The following is a 25,353-nucleotide window of genomic DNA, read 5'->3' on the forward strand; positions in this document are numbered from 1 at the left end:
GGTACTCGTGGATTTTTAGGTTATGGCAGTCTCTCTTTCGTTTTTCAGTAATATCGGCCGAAAATTAACAAGAGTATTGGAAGTTGGCAGAAATGCCGATTCAACTAAATATTGGCAAAATCGGCTTCTTCAGTACAGCTCTACATTTGATGACATGAGTAAACATATTTCAGACTACAGGACATTGAAAAAGACTTTAATTTCCATGTAGGTTTATTGTGCGTAAGTTTTTTTTGCAAGTGTAAATTGAATTAAGTAAAATGCTTCTATTTTTATTACTTTAAATTGATTAAACTTAATGACAAGTTACAGATATTTGACACTAATTTTGAGGTTAAACAATTTGGTAAATATGTAGAGTAACGGTATATGCGAAAAAAAATGCTAAAAATCTATGCTCTTTCACTTCCTCTTTTCAAATCAACCGGCGGAGATAAGAAATTCCAAATACTTTAGGAGATATAGAATTTTTTAATTTTGCAATACAACACCTGTACAACCATTAGACCGACGCCATTTTTGTTATTTTGCCGTATGTTCGTGAATGCTTAATAAATAAAATGGTCGATTAGGTCTGGTCAGTTACATTATTAATACTTTCAAACTAAGCGGACATAAAAAATGTGAATTAATTTCAATGGTTCTTTAGTTTTAAAGTATTTATAATGTAACTGACCTGACCTAACAAACCCGGACAAATGATGAACATTAACAACTCACGTAAAATATTTTTGTTACTTATTACTTGCGCAACAATATCCAAATAAAAAATAAGACTTTAAAATTAGAAACGTTAAAAACCCACCTAAGTTGGAGGCGGGTACATTTCCTTTGCCATTAGAAGGAAATGATGTAGTCGTTCACCTACGTCGCGATACCTCCGACGGAACATTAATAAATAAATAAATAATCACGTAAGGTTCATTTGAATACTGGCCAATCACGGAACTGTCACGTGACAAAATTGTCCAATAAGAAACATAATAGATACTCGTAAACCAGAAACAATGGTGATCGCCGCATGAATACCCAGGTATTGTGATGAAAATTAAAAAATTCGATATTCCTAAAGTATTTGGAATTTCTTATCTCCGCCGGTTGATTTGAAAAGAGGAAGTGAAAGAGCATAGAATAAAAGTATTTTCGGAATTTTAGCATTTTTTTTCCGCATATACCGCGACTCTACATATTTACCAACAATTTTACTAAAGCATTCCAGCCACACAGGTTGCCAGCGAGAAATGCTTCTCATCTGCTGTAAACACCATCTCCAATCGTAGAGCTAATTTAACTCCTGAACGTGCAGAACAAATTATTTTTCTGCATGATAGATTGAAGAACAGAATTTAATACTCTATGACAATCTCTCTCAGAATTTTTGTGCTGAAAAGTGGAAATGTTGAAACAATGTGAATGTACTTTTCAAACAACATGATTTTTGGTGCTCAGTTAGTTGAAGCTCAGTAAGGACTCCAGAAAAATTGACAAGGATGAAATTATTCCAAAGATATGTTACATTTACACAAACATATACGTACTTGTAAACTGTGGTTATGTTAGTTGGATGATATCAGTTGCTAATGAACCAATGGAAACAGGTTAGATTCAATGGAAAACTTGTTTTTTTTCCTAGCAGTGCAAATTATAAAAGCACTCTGTAAATAGTTACCCAAAATTAATAAGCCCACTTCATTTTAATACTTTATTCAAACATTATACCTACTAAGTTTAAGGTAAAAATAATTTCCCAAAAGTGTAACTGTATCACAAAAGCTCAAGCTTCGAGAACTTTCAAGTAAGCTCACTCGAGCTTGGCTCAAAGTAAAATTCTTAGGCTTGCAGACCTCTAATGTAGGTCTATCTATTTAGTAGGCTAACAATGATAATGGTTTCTTTTTTTATTTCCATATTTTTCTCAAAAGTTCTCACATTTTATTACTCCATCACAGTAAATTTATGTGCAATAAACTTTTAAAAAAAACTCGAACTCGACTCGATACTCGCGAGTATTTTAGCAAACTCGCTCGAGCTCGACTCGAAGTGAAAATCTTCTGCTCGCAGAAGCCTAATATGTATATATTTCATTATATCAGCTTTCAGCACCGCCATACTTATTGGGGTTGGGGGGGGGGGGGGGGGGACACTTAAATACTACAACGAAAATTCCTTGAACATGCATTCCCAGTTTATTAAAGTTCTTATTACAGTCGCATCGCCTGAAATGACAATATTACGAAGAACGATACAAGTTATGAAAACTAGTTTAGACAACCATAACCGAATGTTCATTACACAGTATTGAACATTTCAGGAAATGTCAAAGCACCTGTAAAAATATCATCATTATGGCTTACTTTGCTCATTAATACAAAATCAAAATGCAAGCAGTAGACCCTTTTTTATTTTCACTAAATTAAGTGCCTTGCATCTTCAGGGTGTCTACCGACCGGGAAAAACGGGAATTGTACAGGAATTATACTGCCCGGGAAAAATACGGGGATTGTGCGGGAATTTATCCCGATGTCCGGGAACTTTTGACTTTTACCCGCCCGTCAACAACATTTATATATTAATATTAAAAAGGGAAGATTTTACTGCAACACAATCGTGAATCGTGTGATTATTGCTTCTCTACAATATGCTGGTGCTTTATTGCAGAGTGCTGAATGCAGACGATGGGATCAACCAACACAAGTTGCCGCGTAATCGTGATAACCACTTGCGTAAGACGCGTGGACTCACCCAGTTTTTTTTTTTTTTTACTGTGGTCGTTCGTTAATGATCGTTCCCGCTCATGCTTAAATTTTCATCCAGTTTATTTTTGCGTGTTGTATAGTGTGGTTATTGTTAAAGTTCGTCCGGTTGTTAAGTAATACTAATAGTACTGCATCTTTGTGTGTGTGCAGAAGTTATTTATGATAAATCTTTTTATTAAAATTTGTTTTTCGTTTCGTGAACATCGGAAGAAAGTAGACAACATACCTGCAAAATTATATCGTATTTGCCGGCGTATAATGCAAGAATTTTATGCTGATTTCAGTGGTCACGAATCAAAAATCATATTATATGCCGTGTCATATTTTTGTATACAAGCGACCATTATCACGTGTGTATAAAAATTAAGCGCGTAAGACAAAGTTAATTGCGCCGGCCGGCGACAGCTGCAAGCCAGTCTTGCTCTGTGTGAGTATACATCCACCCCTCGAAGTAACGCTGCTTGATTAGCGCCAATTAATTAGGGCTCTTTTTGAAGTATCGTTCTTTTTCGTCCACAAATTTTTTTTATTTACACGCGCGCATAATGGCAACGGCACTCTTGTATCAAACACAATGCAACATAATAAATCTCGACACTTGTACAATTTTAATAAAAGAACGAATTAAAAAAGCGTTAGTTTTCACTTTTCCGTAATAGTTATTCAATTTTTTGATGCCTGTTTTCTTATGTCTAGTTAAAAGTTTTACAAGCAATAAAATTACGTTAATATATCCGTGGAGCGTGTTTATACAGCCATGTTTATGCTACTCCTTCCATCTGGCGAGAAAGGTCAGAAGCTTTCGAGGTCTGTTAATCTCATGCATGCCAGGTTGCGCTAGTTGAAGTTGACAGCGCATTACGTTTCCAGAAAAAAAACTTTTTGACGTGACAAAGTCTAATAAATCGATGAACGCCGGCTGCGCGCACGAAAGTGTCCCGTTACGCACATTGTTCCGTTACGCTGTGTCCCATTACGCTCATTGTACGCTTGCGCCGCATCTATCTCTCTTCCACTCGACTGTTTATAAAGTGATGTGAAAAGTTATTATTCCTTTATTATTAAAATAAAAATGATTCAATTTTATTCATAAAAGTATGCAATCATTTCATCAATGTTTTGTTATGACGTTGTCACGTTAAACTATCGTCCGTAAACCGACTTTACAGACAACCAATTTTTAAACGGGATAAATGTGGAGTATGGTACAGTAAACATACATATTTCAAAGGCGGGAAAACCAATTATTTTGTTTAACATGCACTCTTATGTTAAAAACATATTTGATTAGCGCTGTTTTGATTAGTGCTCCATTTTTCTTTGGATGGATTACCGTGTTACTTCGAGGGGCGGGTGTACTTTATCTGTTGGACAGGAACTTGGTTGGCAAAATTGGCATTTGGCAAGTGGCATATCGCGCGCAAGGTCATGCGAGTTTTATTTATTTGTCTATTTATTTTCATCCATTTGACCATACAGACATTTGTACAAATGGTATAGGACACGTCAACAAATATAAGTTAATACACAAACAGTTTTAAGTTAAATATACCAAAAATACAGACATGGGAAACAAAAATAATAAAAACAAAACTGGTACAGGTATATATACAGTAAAACCTCTTTATAACAAAATTGAAGGGATTAAATTTTGGCATGTTTGTTATAAAGGAGTTCTTTATAAAGGGGTCATTTTTTTTTATCCAAAATCTCGAAAAAGTTTGTTTTTTGACAAATTTAATAAGGTATCGATAATAGGAATTTTGTAATACAGTAAACGATCCAAGACAAACACAATAGCCTACATACTGTACACATCAATCATAAAAAATAATAACATGGCACAATTGCAAGAGAATAACTTACAATTAGGCCCTAGCAAATAATATCAACATTTCACAATAAAAACAGAAAATTAATTGATTTGATTAATAAGGACAATCGGCACTGACCCATTAATATGTAATTCTGTACAGGTTACTGTACAATGCAGAAAATAAACATCTACTTTTCTGAAAAGTAGTCCCGAATTGAAGTTTGCTTACAGCTGCTGATTTTCATTTCTTGTACAACTGCACACTCTACCTGGCGTAGTGATTTCAAGCTTGACTGATTGTTCGAACAATCTGACGTCAAAAGGAATCTTTCGAGTACGTCAAGAGCAGAATACACATCTTTTCTTGATGGTCTGGTCACTTCAGCTTCAATCTCTTCACCTTCTTCATCTTGTTCATTATCCTTGCATGTTGGTTGAGTTTCATTTGTGGAAGATGAGCTTGTGATGACTGCACTGTCAACCTCAACAAAATCTTCAAATGTAGCAAGCACCTGCTGCATTGTTGGTAACATGCTTCCACTCATCCTCATCAACATGTTCAAGTGTTTCATCATCTATTTCGTTAGGGCTAACTTGAAAGCCTGCTCTCTGGAAGCATTTGGCAATGGAAGTTGCTTCAATGCTGCTCCATGCCATACATATGCGTTGCATTGCCTGTAGTATGTTCCACTTCATGTTTTCTGTATCTTGACATTCCATTTTTCTGATGAGGTACTGCACAAGTTGGCGACGGAAAATCCTCTTTACCTGCGATATCACACCTTGATCCATTGGCTGGAGCTTGCTAGTGGTGTTTGGTGGGAAGTAAACCACTTTTACATTTCTCAGTTGTATTCCTTCCACTCTGTGTGCAGAGCAGTTGTCAAGAAACATTAATATTTTCCTGTTCTTACAACCCATTCGTGCATCTACGCTTCCAAGCCACTCACAAAATATAGATGAGGTCATCCATGATTTCTTGTTGAATTTGTAAGGACATGGCAGGTTCTTCACATTTTTAAAGCAGCGGGGTCTTGCAAATTTACCAATGACAAGTGGTGCCAACTTTTCTGTTCCATCTGAATTTGAACACAAAAGAACTGTAAACCTGTCCTTGCTTTTCTTTCCCCCGTGACATGTTTCCCCTTTCAGTGCCAAGGTTTTATCTGGAAGGAGGTTAAAGAACACACCAGCCTCATCTGCATTAAAGATGTTGTTTGGTGCATAACCGGCTGTAATTCCATTGAGTTTTGAAGTCCATGCTGCTTCTACTGCAGGGTCAACAGAGCCTTCTTCGCCAGAAACCTTTAAAGTTGTCAGGCTCCATCGACTTTTAAATCTGTGCAACCATCCATTAGATGCCTGAAAGCCTTCTATCCCCATTCTCAGTGCTTCATACCGTGCCTTCTCCTGCAGAATCGGCCCTGAAATAGGTATGTTTGCTGATCGTGACTCCATCAAAAAATCGAACATTTTCGAATCTAACGCTTCATCTTGGCATGGTCGATATTTCTTTTTATCTGTCCCAAGAAAAACTGCACTGTCTATTTTACTTCTGTTCGAAAGTATAGTCGAGAGAGTTGATGATGGTATTCCATACTTCTTAGCGACGTCAGATTTTTTTTCACCACTTATCCACAGCATGCAGAATTTCCATTTTTATGGCAAGCGAAATTGCATTGCGTTTTCTTTTACCCTCCATCGATCAAAACAAATTAATATTTCACTTCATTAATTTCGTTGCAGTGTATCGCGCGCACAAACATCACACGAATGTAACTAGCGGGCGGTAAAAAAAACTCATAACAGTCAGAGATGTCATACTTAAATGCAGTAATCGTCACCTGGCAAAACAGAGATGAGACTGCAACTGTGGCTATAATCGATAGTTACTGTCGAGGTTTTTCTAAAATGTATTGTCGCAGCTATGGAATAGGTTTTCATAGATGTTTACTTTTTTCAATAGATGTGGTATGTAGCCTGTACTATGGTTATCTATGAAGCTAAGCCAATATTTACGTTGTGAAGTCGAATGTATACATATTACGCGAAAGCATAATACAAGGAAATATGTAGCTTGCAAACACTATATCGTGTTTAAAGTTATTTTAGTTCTCGTCCTATGGTAAAAGTAATTCGTAATAACGGAGTTACGTCATGTGGCGAAGAAAAAAATGCTCGTTAATTAGAGGTTAATATACGTAAAAAATAATACAGTTTTGGCGGGACCATATTGCGTGTTCGTAATAAAGAGTTTGTCGTTATAACGGTTTTCGTTAGGTCGGGGTTATACTGTACAGCCTCTAAAGATAAAAGTTAAAAATTTGACAGTTGCCATGTGGCAAAGTTTGGCTGCAGTGCAAAGTAACCTAGAATGAGCTAAATTTTATCAACATAAATGTAGGCCTAACTTTTCTGTGACAAATTTTCTTGAAATCCAAGTTTTTGTTAAAAAAAATTTTTTTGTGAACTTTTTTGTACAATTATTTTTAACATTGCTATTATCCTAATTAGTGATAGTGTAAGCTGTAAATGTACATGAAATTTTTTATAAGTGTACAGGAATGTACGGGAATTGTACAGGAATTCTGTGACTCAACATGAGTAGACACCCTGATCTTAAACCCACCATACAATCATAGAAAATCTCTGGCAAAGATGGCAAACTTTTTTTTTTTTGTGTTAACTGACGTGCAGATAAGACTAAGGTGAAAAAGTACTTAAAACAAATCAATTTATTTGTGCACGTGTAAAACCGATAATCCGCAAAGTGCAAATACCTTGTATATATTGGTTTATTTAATGGAGAGGTGTGTAGGTTTTAAAAAGAAGTCTACAATGATGAGGTGGTTTGTATGTAAAAATAAAACTTTACAATTTGTGACAATAATGAGAGGTTTATTTTTACAAGTGAGTGATATTTTAACATATTTTCGCTAAACATTTCATTTATAGTGAAAATGAGCAAAAATAGCATCAAAAGTAGAAATTAGCAAACAAATTGCATCTGTAGGTTTTGCTTTTATCACAGTTGTAATATCACAAGTTTTAATGCAAATTTCACTGTGTTTTGTTTGTAGAAAAATTAATTTTTCTCTTTTTAAAAAGTATTTTATAGGTATTTTCCAAAAACTTGGAACACACTGATATTGTCCTTTCAAAACGAAATTACATCTTTTTATTTATAAGATGATTTCGATATTAAATTAAAATTGCAAGAAAACAATGAAAAATGTCAGCATACATGATTTTTCCAACTATTGTTTGGGGTGAATCTGTCCATATGATTCGTGTTTTAAAAATATGGCACTGTCACCAAAGATAGCGTGCTTCAACATTCAGTATTAAACTATGTAGGTAAATGCTAATGCCATTTAACTTATTACCTTTTCAACTTATAAAATAGACTTACTGACTCTCAACATGGTTTTAGAATTAGTAAAATAACCATGACAAACTAAGATTTAATTTCTTAACCCTATTTATTCAGAAGTTATTACACATGGTCAGGTTGATGCATGTTACTTTAATTTAGCTAAAAAAATTCGATACTGTCTATCATCACATTCTACTACTAAGTGTGCCAATTTTGGCTTAACTGTAAGTAGCTCTCAAATTTGTTGAAATGATATATAAGTCAGTATACAATTTTATGGTTTCCAGAGATAATTTAGGTGTTTATTGGGATGGCTCATTATCAAAGGCTTAGGCCAATTCCTTCCCCCGTTTGAAGTAATTATGTAATTAACATCTTGGTTTTACGTATTGGCTACAATGTCGTTAAAAACACTAACACTCATCTATACAAATCAGGAACATTTGGGAAGGTATCTGGCATGGCCCACAGTAAGAAACCAGCCCAGTATTTGGTGGGAGTGATTTTGGTAAATAATGGAAAACCGACATTGGTTTGTGGTGTATGGATTTATTTCCTGAGTTACGCAACGTACAAACTAGACGGGTATTTACAAGCGCTGCCATGAACTTGTCATCATTGGTTATGTTTATTTGTGAGAGTGAATCCACGGTAAGTTTTTCAGTTAGACACCATGTTCTCTGCAGCAAAGTCTGTCTTTGGTACGGCAGCCGTCACTAATGAGCTTGGCGTCAGTCGTGTTGAAAGTGTGAATAAATGAAACCCCCGGGAAGTGGATAGCAAAGTTAAGATGTCTGCGTCTCACTGCATGATGTCGTGCCACTCAGGGGCGTAGCCGGGGGGGGGGGGGGGGGCGGTACCCCCCACTTAGCACAAAATCTTTAATTAATTTCTTATTCATCATTCAAACAAATTTCATATTGAAGTTAATAAAATTTTTACCATTACAATATTTAAATTTAAGTACCGAAAACGGCTAGAATAGCACTATTTTACTCCTTAAAATCCAAATTTTCCCGGGGGAGGACCCCCGGACCCCCCGCTTTAATAAATACGGGGGGGGGGGGGGGTAAGGCCATGCTTCTTAACACCCCCCATACACAAATCCTGGCTACGCCACTGGTGCCACTCACCGTGCCCGTGCTGTTGTTCCCCCAGCATGGAAGAGAAGATGAGTGCAGCGGTGAGCAGGAGCGTGGCTGACAGCATGGCGCAAGGCTTCCAGGCCCACCAGGCGCTGATAGAGGACAGCGTGCGGACCGCAGTGCGGTCGCGGGCCGTCACGCCGGCCCCTCAGCTGCTCGACAGCCAGCACAAGCAGAATCAGATCTTGCACTTCATTAAACAAGGCCACATCAATTCTGCGTTCCAAGAGGTAACGTTCTTAATTCTTACATTGCGTGACTACCAATTATGTATTGAGCGACAAGATTTTATGATCAGGGTGGCAGTGTTCTGGAATGTCAGGGTAAAGTCGGGGAACTCATTTGGTATCCTGTAAAAAAACACGGAAATTCGTCAGTGGTAGTAATTTGAGGAGCAGAATTTCATGCTCCCAGTCATCCATCGCCCAGACTGTGAAAGAATTTTTTTTTTTTCAGATGGTGTTTTAGCGCGTAGTCATATGAATTCCAAAATGGTTCTTTTTGAATTTTAATTTTTTTATATAACTATAGGCCAGCATGACTTTATTTTTGTTAATTCTTACAGGATACTGCAAAATAGCTCAATAATTAATAAAAAAAATTAATAAATAGTTAGGGAAAAAATTTTGGTCGTGGAAAATTTAGGAAAATTTATTGCAGTTTTGTTTGGACATGCTGATGATGAATTGCAACGAAACATGAATAATGCTGAAAAGCATGTTAGTATTTCATACACAGTAGAACCACTTCCTCATGTATTTCAAGGGACCAGAGCAAAAATATGTAAATATGTGTAAAATACTAGAAATACTAAGGAAACTTTTTCTAGTGTCTCACTATAATAAAAACAACAAGGAGCAGATATGCAGAACACCTGCCCCTCAAATTAAGGCTCTAATTTGTTCCAGGAAAACAGACCAACCTACCAACTTTTAATTTCAGTTCTTATTCACCTTATTTTCCACAACCTGCTACTTTACCTATTGATCCAGAAAATTTTCCCAAACCGTAAAATACCATGATTGTTTTTTTTTCCTCTCCCTTTTTCCTTCCCGCTTCTGGTCTGTGTGACTAAAAGAATACAAATAATAATTTATTTTCAATTTTTAAATGAAAAATATGCCATGTTTTTAATTGTTTACACAATTTATTCTGTAACTGTTTTGCAAGGCAGTAGTGAAAAATTACTTTGAATACTTGTTGCATGTTTAAAACATCGCTTATTGTTCATTTTTTGATTATGAAGTCCCATTAAACATCAAAAAAGGGTTTTTATATTGGACAAATTAATTGACCTCACCAGTGAACGTTGGTATATGACAAACTTATTGGGGGTATACTATGTCAAGTATTCGTAAGCAAATGAATATTTGTTATTTCGAAGTGTTTGTGTTCGAGGTTGAATCGAATACAAATGGTTTATTATTTGTATTCGTATCTGAAAATTTGAATACAGTAGAATCTCGTTATAGCGAGCACGGTAATAGCGAGAACACGGCTATAACGAGGTTTTTTTGAGGAATTTACGGCGTGATCGCTTGAAGCGCGCTTTTGTTATTTGTCTGCTAAAGTAGCTAAACTAAAAACAAAATTTAACACATATGCCTCCTTTCACATTTCGGTTCTGGAAGACGATTTCACTCGAATTAACAACATAGTGTTTTGGCCGAGTGGTTGCCTAATTAGCCCATTCTACGGGAAATTACATCCTGAACAAATTGCTGGCAATGCGTCTACATCTGAAAATTCCGGTGTTACAGGTAGGGCCAGTCCCAAACCTGTGACTGCTTCGACCTCTTTCCAGGTGCCTGGAGGAGCATCATAAGTAGAGACACGGAAATTTCGCGAATCGCGATATCGCGAAATAACACCGCAATTTACCTTAATTCGCGACAAAACACCGAAATCGCACAGCATCGAGAAATAAAACTGATAATAATTAATTAGACCACCCATGCAAGACATCGCGAAAAACAAGTAAACACGACGTTGACGGCACATCGCCATTTTTCTAAGTTTCAACATGGCCGCTTTGTAGTAATGAAAGTAAATAATGATTTACAGTATTCCCGTCACGTAATCATTACAATTTGAAACGAAAGCAGTAATTGCAATCATAAACTAATTAAAAAGAGAAAAATGTACCTGAGCATCAACACAAAGTTAATAAAAAATACCGGCGATGTTTTCAACACAATATAGCTGCCATGATTTTCAACCCGCTGTATTTACACATTAATCTTGTAGAGAAATATAAAATTTTAATTCTTCCTTTCATGTTGAACAGTTAACAACCTCATGCTTTCAACTACGTTTGACTGGCTTGGCAACCTACTCGTTAGAGCTGTAGGTCATAGAGTAAGTAAAGGGAGAGGCGCCACTCCCATAGTAATGATCGTTTGCTTAAATTTGTAAACAAAACCCTTGCGATCATACCATTTCTTTGCAACTTGACAACGAAAAAATTACAGCCAGATACAACCTGAGAAAAGTTTAGCGTGTGATAGTTGGCACAGTTGGCACCTTTGTAGTCGTCATATTTTATATTTTTTCGATAAAAGCTACTGATATTGTAAAATTGCTTTATGTTAGTCCTTATAATGGGACGTTAAACTATTTCCGCAATAGAAAAAAAAAGTTTTTAACTATGGTAGATTCGAACTCTCAATCGTCAGTTTCGAGCTATGACGCCTTTACCCACAAGACCACCAATCTATCTTGAAATAGGTTTAACAAGTGTATGTACTTATGTTATATTTTTCTGCACTAGTAAAGTCCAAATTAATTATACAGCCAGATTGAAACTGATGATCGTTTAGTAATTAATTTTATTTCTGTTTATTATATTTATTTTCCATTCCATTTTTAATTTTTTTTTTTTAATTTTCAACTTCAAAAACTACAGTAGCAGCCCTAGCAGGTAATATGGAGAACGACAGGCCAACGTGCTCTAATTTTCATTTTCGGCAATATGTCACGCATCATCTATTTTTCAGTTACATTTAAAAAATATATACTTTTACTTTCCAATCCCATTATTACCACGAGACAATACAAAGATGGCCGTATGTAATTATAATAACTGGATATGTAATAAACTAAAGAGATCAAAACTTGTAATTTTTTTTTTCGATGTTGGTGAAACATGGTATGATCTCATTTTTAAGGATTCAGTTTGTCCTATCTACTGTCACCCCCCTGCTGTAGGTGTAGCAAACCGTATGTATTCGGTACTGACTGAGTAACGGGTGCGCCATCTAGTATCGAGTAACGAAACGTTACACACGGCTGGATTTCGTTACTCGCATTTTTCGTATGTTTTACGCATGCGCGCGCATATTCGATGAATTTACGTTACAAAGAACGATGTTTGTTTATTAAGTATAATATGGAAATTTGTCGTCCAAGTTTTTTACTGTTTATAAGAAAGTATTTTTTACAAATTAGAAATATGTATGTTTTTGTTATTTATTATCGCGTATTTTCACGTTTTTTGTTGTTTTTATCTTAAAAGAGATAATATAATAAAACCGCTCTAATGAGATTTAATTGTTTCTTGGTTAACAAAAACTGTTAATTATCAAATATTGTTAATTGTTTATATTCTATTTATTATTATTTATGTGACGTCATACTGTACGCGTACGCAATACGACTCGATTCGTTGCTGCAACATAACATTGCATGTTATGCGGTATCAGAAGTAACGAGTAACGTAGCGACACGATAGTAACGAGTACTAATTGTTATAGTAACGAATACATACGGGTACACTTTTTTTCGTTACTTTTACACCTCTACTACTCGTAAACATGAACACATGGCACTACGCCGATTGATAAGCAAAATCAGTGACCTTTAACTGCCGTAACTACACTTCTCAGCAAATGCAATACGACCGCAGAGCAAGTGAATACGGCGTCAACGGGACAAAGAACAGCAGCAAGAAATATTAAAAGAATACTAAGTTGAGACATGCCGTGCCGAGGCAGCGCGCTAGGCGACACCGGGCCGTGCCGAGGCAGCGCGCTAGGCGACACCGGGCCGTGCCGAGGCAGCGCGCTAGGCGACACCGGGCCGTGCCGAGGCAGCGCGCTAGGCGGCACCGGGCCGTGCCGAGCTGTTTCAAGCCTACAATTTTTATTTGCCAATAGTGTTGACTTTAGAGTGCAGTATACGAGTATACGCCGTGCCACTATTATTTAGCCAAGCAAAACTTGTAGGTCATAAAACCATTCTCAAAAGTTAAAGTAAACATGAAAAACCAAAACAGCGAAATAAAACCGAAATTTGATTTTTTCAAAACGAAATTTAAGGAAAAATAAAACCATTTTTACGGGACTCTAATCATAAGTGTCGTCCATGTCCATTTCCATTGACCGTGAAGTTCTTTATCAAAACGTTAGAGGTCTTAGAACTAAATATATTTAATTTTTTGATAATTGTATCAGTTGTCAAAAAGATATTATCTGTCTTACAGAAACTTGGTTCAACAAATTTAGTATTAACTCTTACTATTTTACTGACCAATATCACATTTATAGAAGTGATAGAAACAAATTACTGACATTGAAAGAACGTGGTGGTGGTGTACTTATAGCAGTGAACAAATCCAACTTTTCATCTGTTCAATCTTTACATAATTTCAATTATCCTGGAATTGAAGCTCTTTGGCTAAAAAAAAACCCAACAAAATTTTTTATTCTAGGCAATATTTACTTTCCCCCTCAAACATCCCCTATCACTTACCTTTCTTATCTTGAGTTCTTAGAAGATAAACTCGCCGTCTATCAAGACGATATTTTGATTTTGGGTGACTTTAATGTATCTGGAGTTGACTGGACTAACAAAAAAGCTTCCCAGATTTTACACACGCATATTAAAAACAAGGCACAATTCCTGATTAACTTTATTTCTAGTCTTGGTTTAACACAATACAATAAAACTCATCATCTAAAAATCTTTTAGCAGCAATGTTTCTCAGTGTTTAATAACTAAGGCCGATGAAGCTCTTGTTAAGGAAGACCTATATCACCCAGCCTTAAATATCAAATTAACATTTGATAGTCTCTCTCATGTGACCAATTCTTCTGTCAATTTTAAATCGTTCAAAAATGGTGATTATGCTGGTCTTTATAATGGTATTAGATGTCATGATTGGTCTAATTTCTTTCAATCATCTGATGTTAATAATCTTGTTGATGAACTTAATTCTTGTATATGCACAAATATGAATGCCTTCATTCCTACTTTTACAAGAATGGTTTCCTCCTACCCAACCTGGTTTTCAAAAGATCTAATTCAAGCTCTGAAGTCCAAGAAGCATTTTCACAAACTTTATAAAAGAAACTGTAATTCATTGTATTTCTCTAAATTTTCATTTTTTCGTAAACAGGCCAAGCACTTAATCAAACGTGATAAAATCAATTGGTTAAGAGCAATTAATAATAATATCAAGAATAACCCGAAGAAATTCTGGCGCTTTGTAAAAATAATGAAACATGGATATTATGATCATCTATCTCTTGAAGTTAAAGGTAGTGTTTCCAATGATACTAAAATACTTTCTAATATGCTTGCGGATTATTTTTCTAGTGTTTATGTGCCAACTACTCACACAACAATGTTTCCTGTTCATCTGTATCACATGACACAATTTCTGCTCCTATAATATCTGAAAGTCTAGTACTTTGGGGCATCAAGACTTTAAAAACATCTATGTCAATGGGTCCCGACGGGATACCAAATTTCATATTGAAAGGCTGTTCTCATCTTTTAGTTCCTCTTTTAACTCACTTATTTAACATGAGTTTAAAAACTCAAGTATTTCCTGATGTATGGAAAATTGCCAAAGTTATCCCGATTCACAAAAGTGGTTCTAAATTAAAGGTATCAAACTTTCGACCTATATCTCTATTAAATGGCTTTTCTAAAATCTTTGAAAAAATTATATTCAAAATTATCAACTTTCCCTGAAAAAATAGACTCTCTGTAAATCAACATGGCTTTAGAATTGGAATGTCTACTGCTACAAATTTAATTACCTTCCTCAATCCTATCTACCATGAAGTCACTAACAGGGGCCAGGTTGATGCCTGTTACTTTAATCTAGCCAAAGCTTTCGATTCTGTTAGTCATCCACTTCTACTTGTTAAACTATCCAATTTTGGTTTATCTGACAACTTTGTTAATTGGTTTTCGAGTTACCTCAGTAACAGAAGTTTCTTTGTCTCTATTAACAACTGTAATTCAACTCTTCACAATGCCTGTTCTGGTGTTCCTCAGGGCGGTACTTTATCTCCTTTACTTTTTAATCTATATATTGATGATATCACACACGTCTTGTCCTACTCTACTGGTGTTCTGTTTGCAGATGATCTTAAAATCTGTAGAAAAATCATCTCAGTCAATGATTGCATTTTATTGCAATCCGACATCAAGGCAGTTAATCTTTGGTGCAAATCAAATCTTGTCCGTCTTAATCATGATAAAACAAAAATAGTTTCCTTTACCAGGAAATATTTTCCTATAAACTATGAGTACAAATTAGAGAATTTAATTCCAAAAACGACTGCTTTAAAAGATCTTGGAATTATTCTTGATTCTAAATTATTTTTTCATCAACATGTAGATTTTTTAATTTCTAGTTCTCGAAGAACACTTGCCCTAATTAAATATATTACTTACCATGCCACTAATTCAGATTCCATTATTTCTCTTTTCTTAGCACTTATTAGGTCAAAACTAGAATATTGTTCAGTAATATGGAACAACATTAATTCATCTGATATTGATAAAATTGAAAATATTCAAAACAAATGTATTTAACTTATTACTCAAAAATTATTTCCCCCTCCTAAATTAACATCACTTTTTGATCGGCGTGCCCTCCTTGACAATCTTTTTATTTCCAATTGTTATTCATCTAAAATCAATTGTAAATACATCTTAGATAATACTGGTTTAAGAGTCCCCCAGTATAATAGTCGACGTACGTCTACTTTCTGTACAATCAAGAGAAAAAATGATATTATTTTTAGATTGATAAGCAATTATAATAGTTGTAGACCCAATAGTAACAAGCTTAGCCAATTAGTAAATTATTTTAGTAGCACTTGCAGCCAATTCAATTAACTGTGTATTCTTAATCCACTAATTTTCTGTAGTTTTGAATTTATTAATATTTTTTGTTTATTATTATTATTTTGTTTGTTTTGTTTTGTGTCCTTTGTCTGTGGTGTCTCTTGTGTATTGTGTGTGTTTTTTTTGTATTGTGCACACCCCTGTAAGCTCTCCTCAGAGTGTTGGTGTGCATGTCACAATTTATAAATAAATAAATAAATAAAATAAATCTCCACCCCTCTCGCTCACCACTAGACATCTTGCCGTTGACGCCTGTCACATTCTTCAGCCTTGCATTCGCCACCTAAGTGCGTGGCTTTAAAAATAGAATCCCATCCTAACTTTCTTTTATCAAACTTCCGTTAGTTATCTGTGCCATGTGTGTAGACAAAGTTTGAGATTGGAACAGAAACAACGTAAGAAAGAATTTTTTACAAATTAGAAATATGTATGTTTTTGTTTTTATAATCGCGTATTTTCACATTTTTTTGGTTGTTATCTTAAAAGAGATAATATTAAAAAGCCGCTCTAATGAGATTTAATTGTTTCTTGGTTAACAAAAACTATTAATTATCAAATATTGTTAATTGTTTGTATTCTATTTATTATTATTTACGCGATGCCATACTGTACGCGTACGCAAAACGACTGGATTCGTTGCTGCAACATAACATAGCATGTTATGCGGTATCAGAAGTAACGAGTAACGTAACGATAGTAACGAGTACTAATTGTTATAGTAACGAATACATACGGGTACACATTTTTTCGTTACTTTTACACCTCTAGTAGGCACTACCGTATTTATTTCCGAATCGCTAGGACAGTTTTCTTGTAACTTTTGTTTCGTTCAGTTGTTGGGGTATCTGTTCGGGAAAGGGGTGGTGATGGTTTGAGTTTAAACCCAAATTTATTTTCTAAAAAAGTTGACAGGTTTCTTAAAATGAAAAAAGTATAGTTTTCCAGCGACTATTTCGTTTGAGGTGTACGTGCGTTGCCGCAGCCGCACTCCTGCTTTTTTGTAAGGAATTAAATCGTCGCGCTACACTAGCACCACCTGTTAGCAACATCCCGAACCAACATGGCCGCCAGCAGACAGCCCGCGTCGACAATAGATAGCAGGACAATGCTGTGTCGGCCGCGGGCTGAGATGCTATACTTACGTGGCGTGGTAGGGTATTCTGGTTATTTTGACTGAATCTGTGATCGCATCCGTACTTGTGGGGTATCGTTTTAAAGAGAATTCACACATCTACTCACAGAAATTAAGATTTCGTTAATATAACCTGTTATTTTCCAATTATGCAGGTTTAAACACATTTTTTATGCTATTTTCGGTTAATTTTTATTTTTTGGGGGCCAAAATTTGTCCAATACGGTTATAGCGAGGACACGGTTATAGCGAGGATCAAACCCGGAACCGTGACACCTTGCTATAACGGGACTCTAGTGTATTAATACAGGCCTAATTTTAGGGCTTGGGCATGACATTCCTAAGTCGGTGCTAACAACATTTCTGAGTATTAAATAAAAGTTTTATTAATATAGGAGATATAGTTAGTTCTAATAAAATATTTTTCCTTTTTCTATTAGAAAAATCATTTAACCTGTTAACGTAAGTTCCGACTCTTTTGTATACTAAATGTGTGTCTGCCATCATTTGCCACTAGCGACTTCTGGTAGGCGCGAGATAAACTAGCCCAGAAAGCTTCTAGCTTTACTTTCAAGAGCTGCTACTGACATGCGGGATGGCGTAAAATAAATGTTGGATCAACACGAGGCGTCGTTGGAGATAAATGTGCAATGAAGGAAGAGATTGGCTATTAAAGAAAGAAAAAAAATATTGTTTGTTGATTTGTTACATTGTATTGAATGTACACAAGTGTCATTGTCATTGTGCGCGTACGGAAATAAAAATTCACGTAAAAGAAAACAGCGCTACTTCAAAACCAAGCAAATCGGACTGCGTTTCTTCGAAGGGCAGGTGTATATGTACCAAGTTAAATATTTGAAAAGCATTTTTTTTTTTTTTTTTTTTTTTTCAAAATAAATTAAATCTTCATTATCTTACATGATGACAACAGTAGTAGTGTTTGTAGCCTGTGCTAGTGTTAGCCTAGTTCACTAGGTATCTTTCTTTCCACCATTTCTCTGCCACTCTTCCTTTGCTTTGTTTCTTACTCCTTTTTATTGTTTCCAACTCTTTCTTTGTCTCCCTGCTTTTGTATTTCAAGTCTAACGTTCTTCTTGGAGAAAATAAATATTCATGTGTTACGAATATGCAAAACAAAATGAAGAAGTGGAATGCTGTTGGCGCTGTAATAGCAGTCACCTAGGTGATTGGACTATCAAAATTTTGAATGATGTATTGGTACATGAGTAATGTCATCTAATTTCTTGTGTATACTTTATATGAGGATGTTTAAAATTATTTTATGTACCCGTTACACGCACTGTGTCTGCATTACACGATACATTGGTTACATTACATGTTACACAGGTTATCTGACGAGCTATCAGCCATGATGCTACTGTTGACTGACGAACCATAGACAACACCACACTCTCAGCCTTACCAACCGAGCTGACAGTACATAACAGTCCTTCCCTCCAAGTGATTTTTTACCCTAAGCACTTGTACATATTGTTATACACAATGGAGAACGTAGTCACTCAAGTTTCTTGGTGTTTTCTTGACTCGTGTGGATCGCTCCCTCACCCTCGTTGGCAAGTTACTCAGCTCCTGGGGCTGTCCCTGGGTCTCCTGCAGTGAGAACTCCAAGGTTCCAGCAAGCTCCTCGGATGTTTGCTGCCCTGGACGAACATGATCGACTGCAGCTGCCGAACCGCAGTCACTAGGAAACCCCAAAAATGGTAGCTCGGAGTCCCCCAACACTAGGGAACCGGCCGCTCGCTGGAGGGGCATCTCGCTGCCACTCATCCTCGTACCAGATGATCCTGGTTGTGTCGCTGTACTGCTTGGAAGCCTTTGTGGTTGCTGCTGAAGCTCTGCTATCCCCCGATGGACAGCTTGCTGGAGCGATTCTTCCTGCTCTCGGGGCTGCGTCCCAGATGCTCCTCCCACCGGTAACCTCGAGCTCCCCTGGAGTCGTGTAGCGATATTGCGTCGCACCATCTGATCAACATGTCTCCGTGCCATGTGACCTCCAGCCTGAACTTGGTATGTAACTGGACCCTCCTTACGTGCCACCACTCCAGGGACCCACTTGGGTCCAGCTCCATAGTTGCGTATTAACACTGGGTCCTTTTCACTAAACTGTCTCATTTTTCCACCACACCCGTCCTCCACTAACCCTTTTCCCGCACCCGACAGCGACCGCGGGTGCAGCTTGTCGAAAACCGTCTGCAGCTTCTGACCCATCAAGAGTTCGGCAGGCGTCTTCTGCGTGACCGTACTGGGAGTTGTGCGCAACGAAAAGAGCAGTCTGTGTAATCTCGTATTCCAGTCGCCTGCTTTCAACCTCTTCAACTTGTCCTTGACAGTTTGCACCGTTCGCTCGGCTTGTCCATTACTGGCTGGGTGGTATGGGGGCGTATACTTGTAGATGACTCCATTCTTCTCTAGAAAGGTCTTCATTTCACTTGAAGCAAAGGCAGTCCCATTATCAGACACCACAACGTCCGGAATACCATGGTTACTAAACATACTCCTCAGCTCCTGCACCACTACAGCAGATGACATTGACGGCACCAACCGTACCTCTGGCCATTTCGATAAGGCATCAATGACAACCAGAAATATTTTCCCTTGGAAGGGCCCCGCAAAATCAACATGCAGACGGGACCATGGTCTCTGGAGCGTGCTCCATGGCACCTGGGTCTTTGCTGGTGCCCTGCGTTCAGCCTGACATATCTGGCAATGGCTTACAATCTCCTCAATGTCTTCGTCCAGTTTTGGCCACCAGATGTAGCTTCGAGCTATGGCCTTTGAGCGCACCATTCCATCATGTGATGCATGTAACATTCCTAGGAGGCTACTTCGCAGCTGCTGCGGAACTACCACCCGAGTTCCCCACAGCACACAATCACGGTAGACTGACAGTTCTAACCGGCGGTTCCAATAGGGTCGAATCTCCTCACTTGGTAGTTCTTGTGGCCATCCATGCAACACAAAATGCTTCACCCTCTTCAACACTGGATCCTCGCTCACGCATCGTGCCATGGACTGGGCGTCCAAGGGGGCGTCCGGCATTGCTTCAAACATCAGGATATCTGCCACTGCCGGAACTTCCCTAGGTGATGTCGGCTGTGGCAACCTGCTCAAGGAGTCTGCATGTCCAATCCGAACCCCTGGCTTATGCATGATGGTGTAGTCATACATGCCCAGCAACAGACTCCACCGTAACATGCGAGGTGACAGTATGTCCGGGGTTGGGCGCTTGGGATCCAAAAGTCGTAATAGTGGCTTGTGGTCCGTCACCACTGTAAATGATCGGCCTGCCAAATATTGATGAAATTTAGTCACCCCAAATATCACTGCGAGGGCTTCCTTGTCGATCTGCGCATAGTTCCGCTCACATTTTTGCAGTGTCCGCGACCCAAACGCCACCGGTCTCTCTTCACCATCGTCCATGACGTGTGCCAACACTGCACCCACACCATACTCTGAGGCGTCGCATGTTAGCACCAGAGGTCTTGTGGTGTCATAATGGACCAGCACACAGTCTGTTTGTAGCAATTCCTTGGCCTTGGTAAATGCAGCTGCATGCTGTGTCTCCCATTTCCAGGCAGCGTTTCCATCAAGCAGTCGGTGTAGAGGCTCCAACACACTAGCTTTATCTTTCAAGAACCGCTCATAGAAATTGAGCAAGCCCAAAAAAGACTGCAGGTCCTTCTTGTTTTGGGGCACTGGTACCCTACGGATTGCTTCCACTTTGTCGTGTGTGGGATGTATCCCTTCCGCATCTATCCTATAACCTAGAAAATTCACCACTGCGGATGCAAAAACACACTTGGACTTCTTCAACCGTAACCCAGCCTTGTCTATCCTTGCCACTACCTCCGCTACACGTGTCCAGTGCTCTTCTTCATTTGGGCCCGCTATTAACACATCGTCCAGTAGCACTACCACTCCTTCTATACCTGCTAAGAGTGTTTCCATGAGCCTCTGGAACACGGCAGGGCCACTGCTCACTCCAAACTGTAATCGGCGGACCTTGAAAAGTCCCTTGATGGTATTGACAGTCAACAAATCTGCCGTTCCCTCGTCGACTCCAACCTGCATGTAGGCATCCTCCAAGTCCAGCTTCGTGAAATATTTCCCCCCTGCCAGCGATGCCAGAGCTTCGTTGATGGTCAGCAACGGATAACACTCTGTCTTACATGCTGGATTGATTGTGCCCTTGTAGTCAGCACATATGCGAATGGACCCATCCGATTTCATAATAGGCACGACAGGTGTCGCCCACGATGAATACGGCACTGCCTCGTAAGCTCCTCGCATCACCAGCTTGTCGATTGCATCCCCTACCTTGTCCCTTATTGCAAACGGCACTGGTCTGCATTTCCTAAATACTGGTGTGGCTCCCTCTTTAAGCACGAGGGATACCGGTGGACCTTTGTACTGTCCTAAACAACTGCTGTCAAATACCTTTGGATACTTGGCTACCAGTTCCTCCACCCATTGACTCTTCTGCACAACACTAGGTTCCTTGCAACTCTCTACCATGAAAACGCCCTCCACAGAAATCCCAAGGGGCTCCAACCAGTTCCTCCCCATCAAACTCGGCCCTTTCCCAGCCGCCACTAACACCGGAAGCAGTACTGCCTCACGTCCCCTTGTTTTTACCAAGACTGTTTTAACTCCCTTAACTCGCAACTGTTCCTGGGACCACGTACGCAATGCGATGTTACACATGTCCAATGGTGGCTGTTCGGGCCACAGGGCCTTGTATGTTTCCTCACTAATAACAGAAAAGCTTGCACCTGTATCTATTTCCATGCAGTGTTTGTTGCCATCCAACCCAACATCCATGACAAAGGGTGCCTTACTTTTCAACGCACGCAGGTTATTCAAACTGTACATTGCTTCATTTTGTTCTCCCTCTTGCTCCCTTACTGTATCTGACAACATGTGAGTAAGTCCAGAGTTAGACTTATTCCCCACATTTCCCTGTCGGGCCCCACCAACAGGCCTACCTTGTTTTTGTTTTGTAATACAGGCTTTCTCTATGTGGCCCTGTTTGGAACAAAACCGGCACACAGTTGTCACATGCCGACACTCTTCCGCAACATGATTCCCTGTACATCGCCAACACTGTTGTTTCCGTTTGTTCTCCTGGGGGCCCATCATTTGTTTACGTATTCCCGTGTCCATGTTTGCCTGAATACCAGCCGGACGTCTGCCGGTATGGCTTCTGCCTGCCACCGCATGCACCGGATGTTCGTCAACACGCGTTGTACTTATCTCGTCACCTTTTCCACGTAAGTCCAATATGTTCTTCCCTGTTGCCTCAGCCGCCATAGCAATATCCACTGCATCTTTGAAGCTCAGTGGATCCTTAGACAGCAACGCGTGCTGAACCGATCTATCCCGCACACCACACACCAGTCTGTCTCTCAACATCCTCTCCAAATTGGGGAAGTTACAATGCGTGCTCAATCGCCGGAGTTCCGCCAGATAGACTGCTATCGTTTCATCCGCTAGCTGGTCACGTTTCAAAAATTTGTATGTCTCAACAATCTCGCTGGGTTTCGGTTCGAAATGTGCGGACAGCTTGCTGAATACCTCGGCGATGGGTATCTCATCGGTAGCCTGTGGAGCTAACAATGATGAAATTAAGTTGTAGAGTTCCGCCCCGCAGACAGTGAAAAATACAGCGCGTTTTGCTTCGTCGTTTTCAATTTTATTAGCTATAAAATAAAACTGCACCCTTTCGCGGTAACTCTTCCACGTGTCCCGACCCGGCACAAACTCTCCCATAACCCCAATCGCCGCCATCATCGCCCGCACACCACTTCACGCGCACGAACCGATCCGGAATTCCTCGTCGCCACTTTTATGTACCCGTTACACGCACTGTGTCTGCATTACACGATACATTGGTTACATTACATGTTACACAGGTTATCTGACGAGCTATCAGCCATGATGCTACTGTTGACTGACGAACCATAGACAACACCACACTCTCAGCCTTACCAACCGAGCTGACAGTACATAACAAATTATAAAATTTTTGAAGTTTTCAGCTTATGAATTTATTTTCTGAGCTATGCAGTGTACAAACTCAAAGGGTGTTTGTTACAGGCGCTTTCGGCTGCAAACTTGTCATTGGTTATGTTTGTCTGCGAGAGAGTGAATCCACAGCAAGTGTTCAGTCAGACACCGTGTCCTCTGCGGCAAAATGTACTGTTGTCTTTGGTGCAGCAGCTGTGCGCAGACATGTCAAACTACAATGACATCAAACATAGGTATGAAACATTCATGAACCTTTTAAATGTGCATGGAATGAAATCACATAATCTACTTTTTGGTCATTATACTGCTGATGGTTTTTGGATTGTTTTAGTATTTTTATTTTGTAATTTTTTTTTTTATTTTTTTTCCTTCATCTATTCTAACTTTTTCTCTGTAATTTTTTTTATTCATGTATGAGCTTCGTAATTCAATTTAATATTTCTTTCCAGTGCTAAATTTATAAACTACCTACCTAATCTAATTAATCTTTAACAAAAAGTGACTTTGCTCCTTGCAATAACCTTACCAATAGGTGTTAATTACAGTGAAATGTGTTTTATCCAGAATTATACATTTTGGCACGTTGTTTAACCCTGCTCCAACAGAGCTGCTCACATCCAATTTTTTTTCGGGTGGATTGCAACTATTGCAGTTGGCCATCATGTCGCATTACTGCACTGCCAGCATTTTAAGTTTTCTCAGAGTTTATTGTTACTGTCTTTTTTTCATTTCAGTGCAGTATCGCCGGCTTTCTTGCCGGTTACATTTCATATATATTATTTTATATTTAGAGACTGGCAAGCCTGCAAATTTATTATTATTATTACTTTAACCGTGTTTTCCGCTTATCCATGGACCTCTTGCCAGTCATTATCCCGGATAATCGTGATTCTACTGTATGTATTTGTTGATTGTTTTTATGTTGTGCACACCCAAAACGTCCCTCAAACTGTTGGTGTGCATGGTACAAATTATAAATAAAAAATAATTTGTTTTTTTCTGTCCTAAAACCCTTTTGGTGATTCTATAATGTTTTATTCTTTTGTTTATTCATTTTTTACAGCTACTTGCAGGAGGCGGTTACAAGCTTGGATCCAACTGATCAAATAACTCGTGAGCACTTGCCAACCGTGCTTAGTAAATTAGTTTGCCAGTTAAACATATACATGACTACAAACCCCAACAATAAACTAACACGTGGTGTAAGAATGGTGTGCATGGCTGCCGAATCACTACTATCAAAAATTTAAACACTCAAGAGTCTGCCACTAGAAGATAATTTTTTATTATTATTTTATAAGTGGACCATGACATACCTACACAAGTGACGGTGTACATTTGTGATGGGCTATAAAACAATGTGGTTATCTGAAATTAAAATGCAGTTGTGCCCTGTTATTACATTTCCATTCATATTCCCCCCCCCCCCCCCCCCCCCCCCCCCAATCTAGCTCCAAATATTATTCTCAGTATGGGTATGGTAGTTAAATAAAATTCTCAAGTCCCTTCAAAAATGTCATAACAGGGTTCCTCTGTAATAACTGTTGAACTTTAAAGATTTTTGTAGTTTATATCCTTAGTTATAATGCAATAATAATTTTTATACAAATTTTTAATGTGTAAATTATTGAGTGTTCTCACCCAAAAACACATGTAAAGTAAAGGTTAAACCCTAACTTATCAGCATGGAACAAGAATGAAGGGGCGAAGATTATTCCATGGATCCAGGTTCAGAACCCAGTTCAGCTATCCTGATTTAGGTAGCCTAAGGTGTCCTATAATCACTCCAGGAAGATGCTGGATTGGTTCTTTACTACAAGCCATTGTTGATTTATTCTAATAGCCCTCAACTGTATTGTGTGGTACGTCTCCAATAACCTTGTCTTAAAGGATATACAGCCTCAACTCAAAACTGATCTCATTAGTATTTATGTAGT

At 38.3% G+C, this 25,353-nt stretch overlaps 1 protein-coding gene across 6 annotated transcripts in view; it reads left to right on the forward strand.

Moving 5' to 3' along the window:
• Positions 1 to 25,025, forward strand: part of LOC134535060 (enhancer of mRNA-decapping protein 4) — a 102,015-nt gene extending 76,990 nt beyond the window's left edge. For all 6 annotated transcript variants that reach the window (XM_063373929.1, XM_063373913.1, XM_063373906.1 and 3 more), the window contains exons 17-19: positions 9,107 to 9,323; positions 23,486 to 23,649; positions 24,480 to 25,025. In XM_063373929.1, coding sequence (XP_063229999.1) covers positions 9,107 to 9,323; positions 23,486 to 23,649; positions 24,480 to 24,666 — 568 coding nt within the window. In that variant the 3' untranslated portion in view covers positions 24,667 to 25,025. The remainder of the gene's footprint in view (positions 1 to 9,106; positions 9,324 to 23,485; positions 23,650 to 24,479) is intronic.
• The last annotated feature ends 328 nt before the right edge of the window (positions 25,026 to 25,353 follow it).

Source organism: Bacillus rossius, chromosome 1, assembly GCF_032445375.1.
Source record: "Bacillus rossius redtenbacheri isolate Brsri chromosome 1, Brsri_v3, whole genome shotgun sequence".
Classification (NCBI taxonomy): Eukaryota; Metazoa; Arthropoda; class Insecta; order Phasmatodea; family Bacillidae; genus Bacillus; species Bacillus rossius.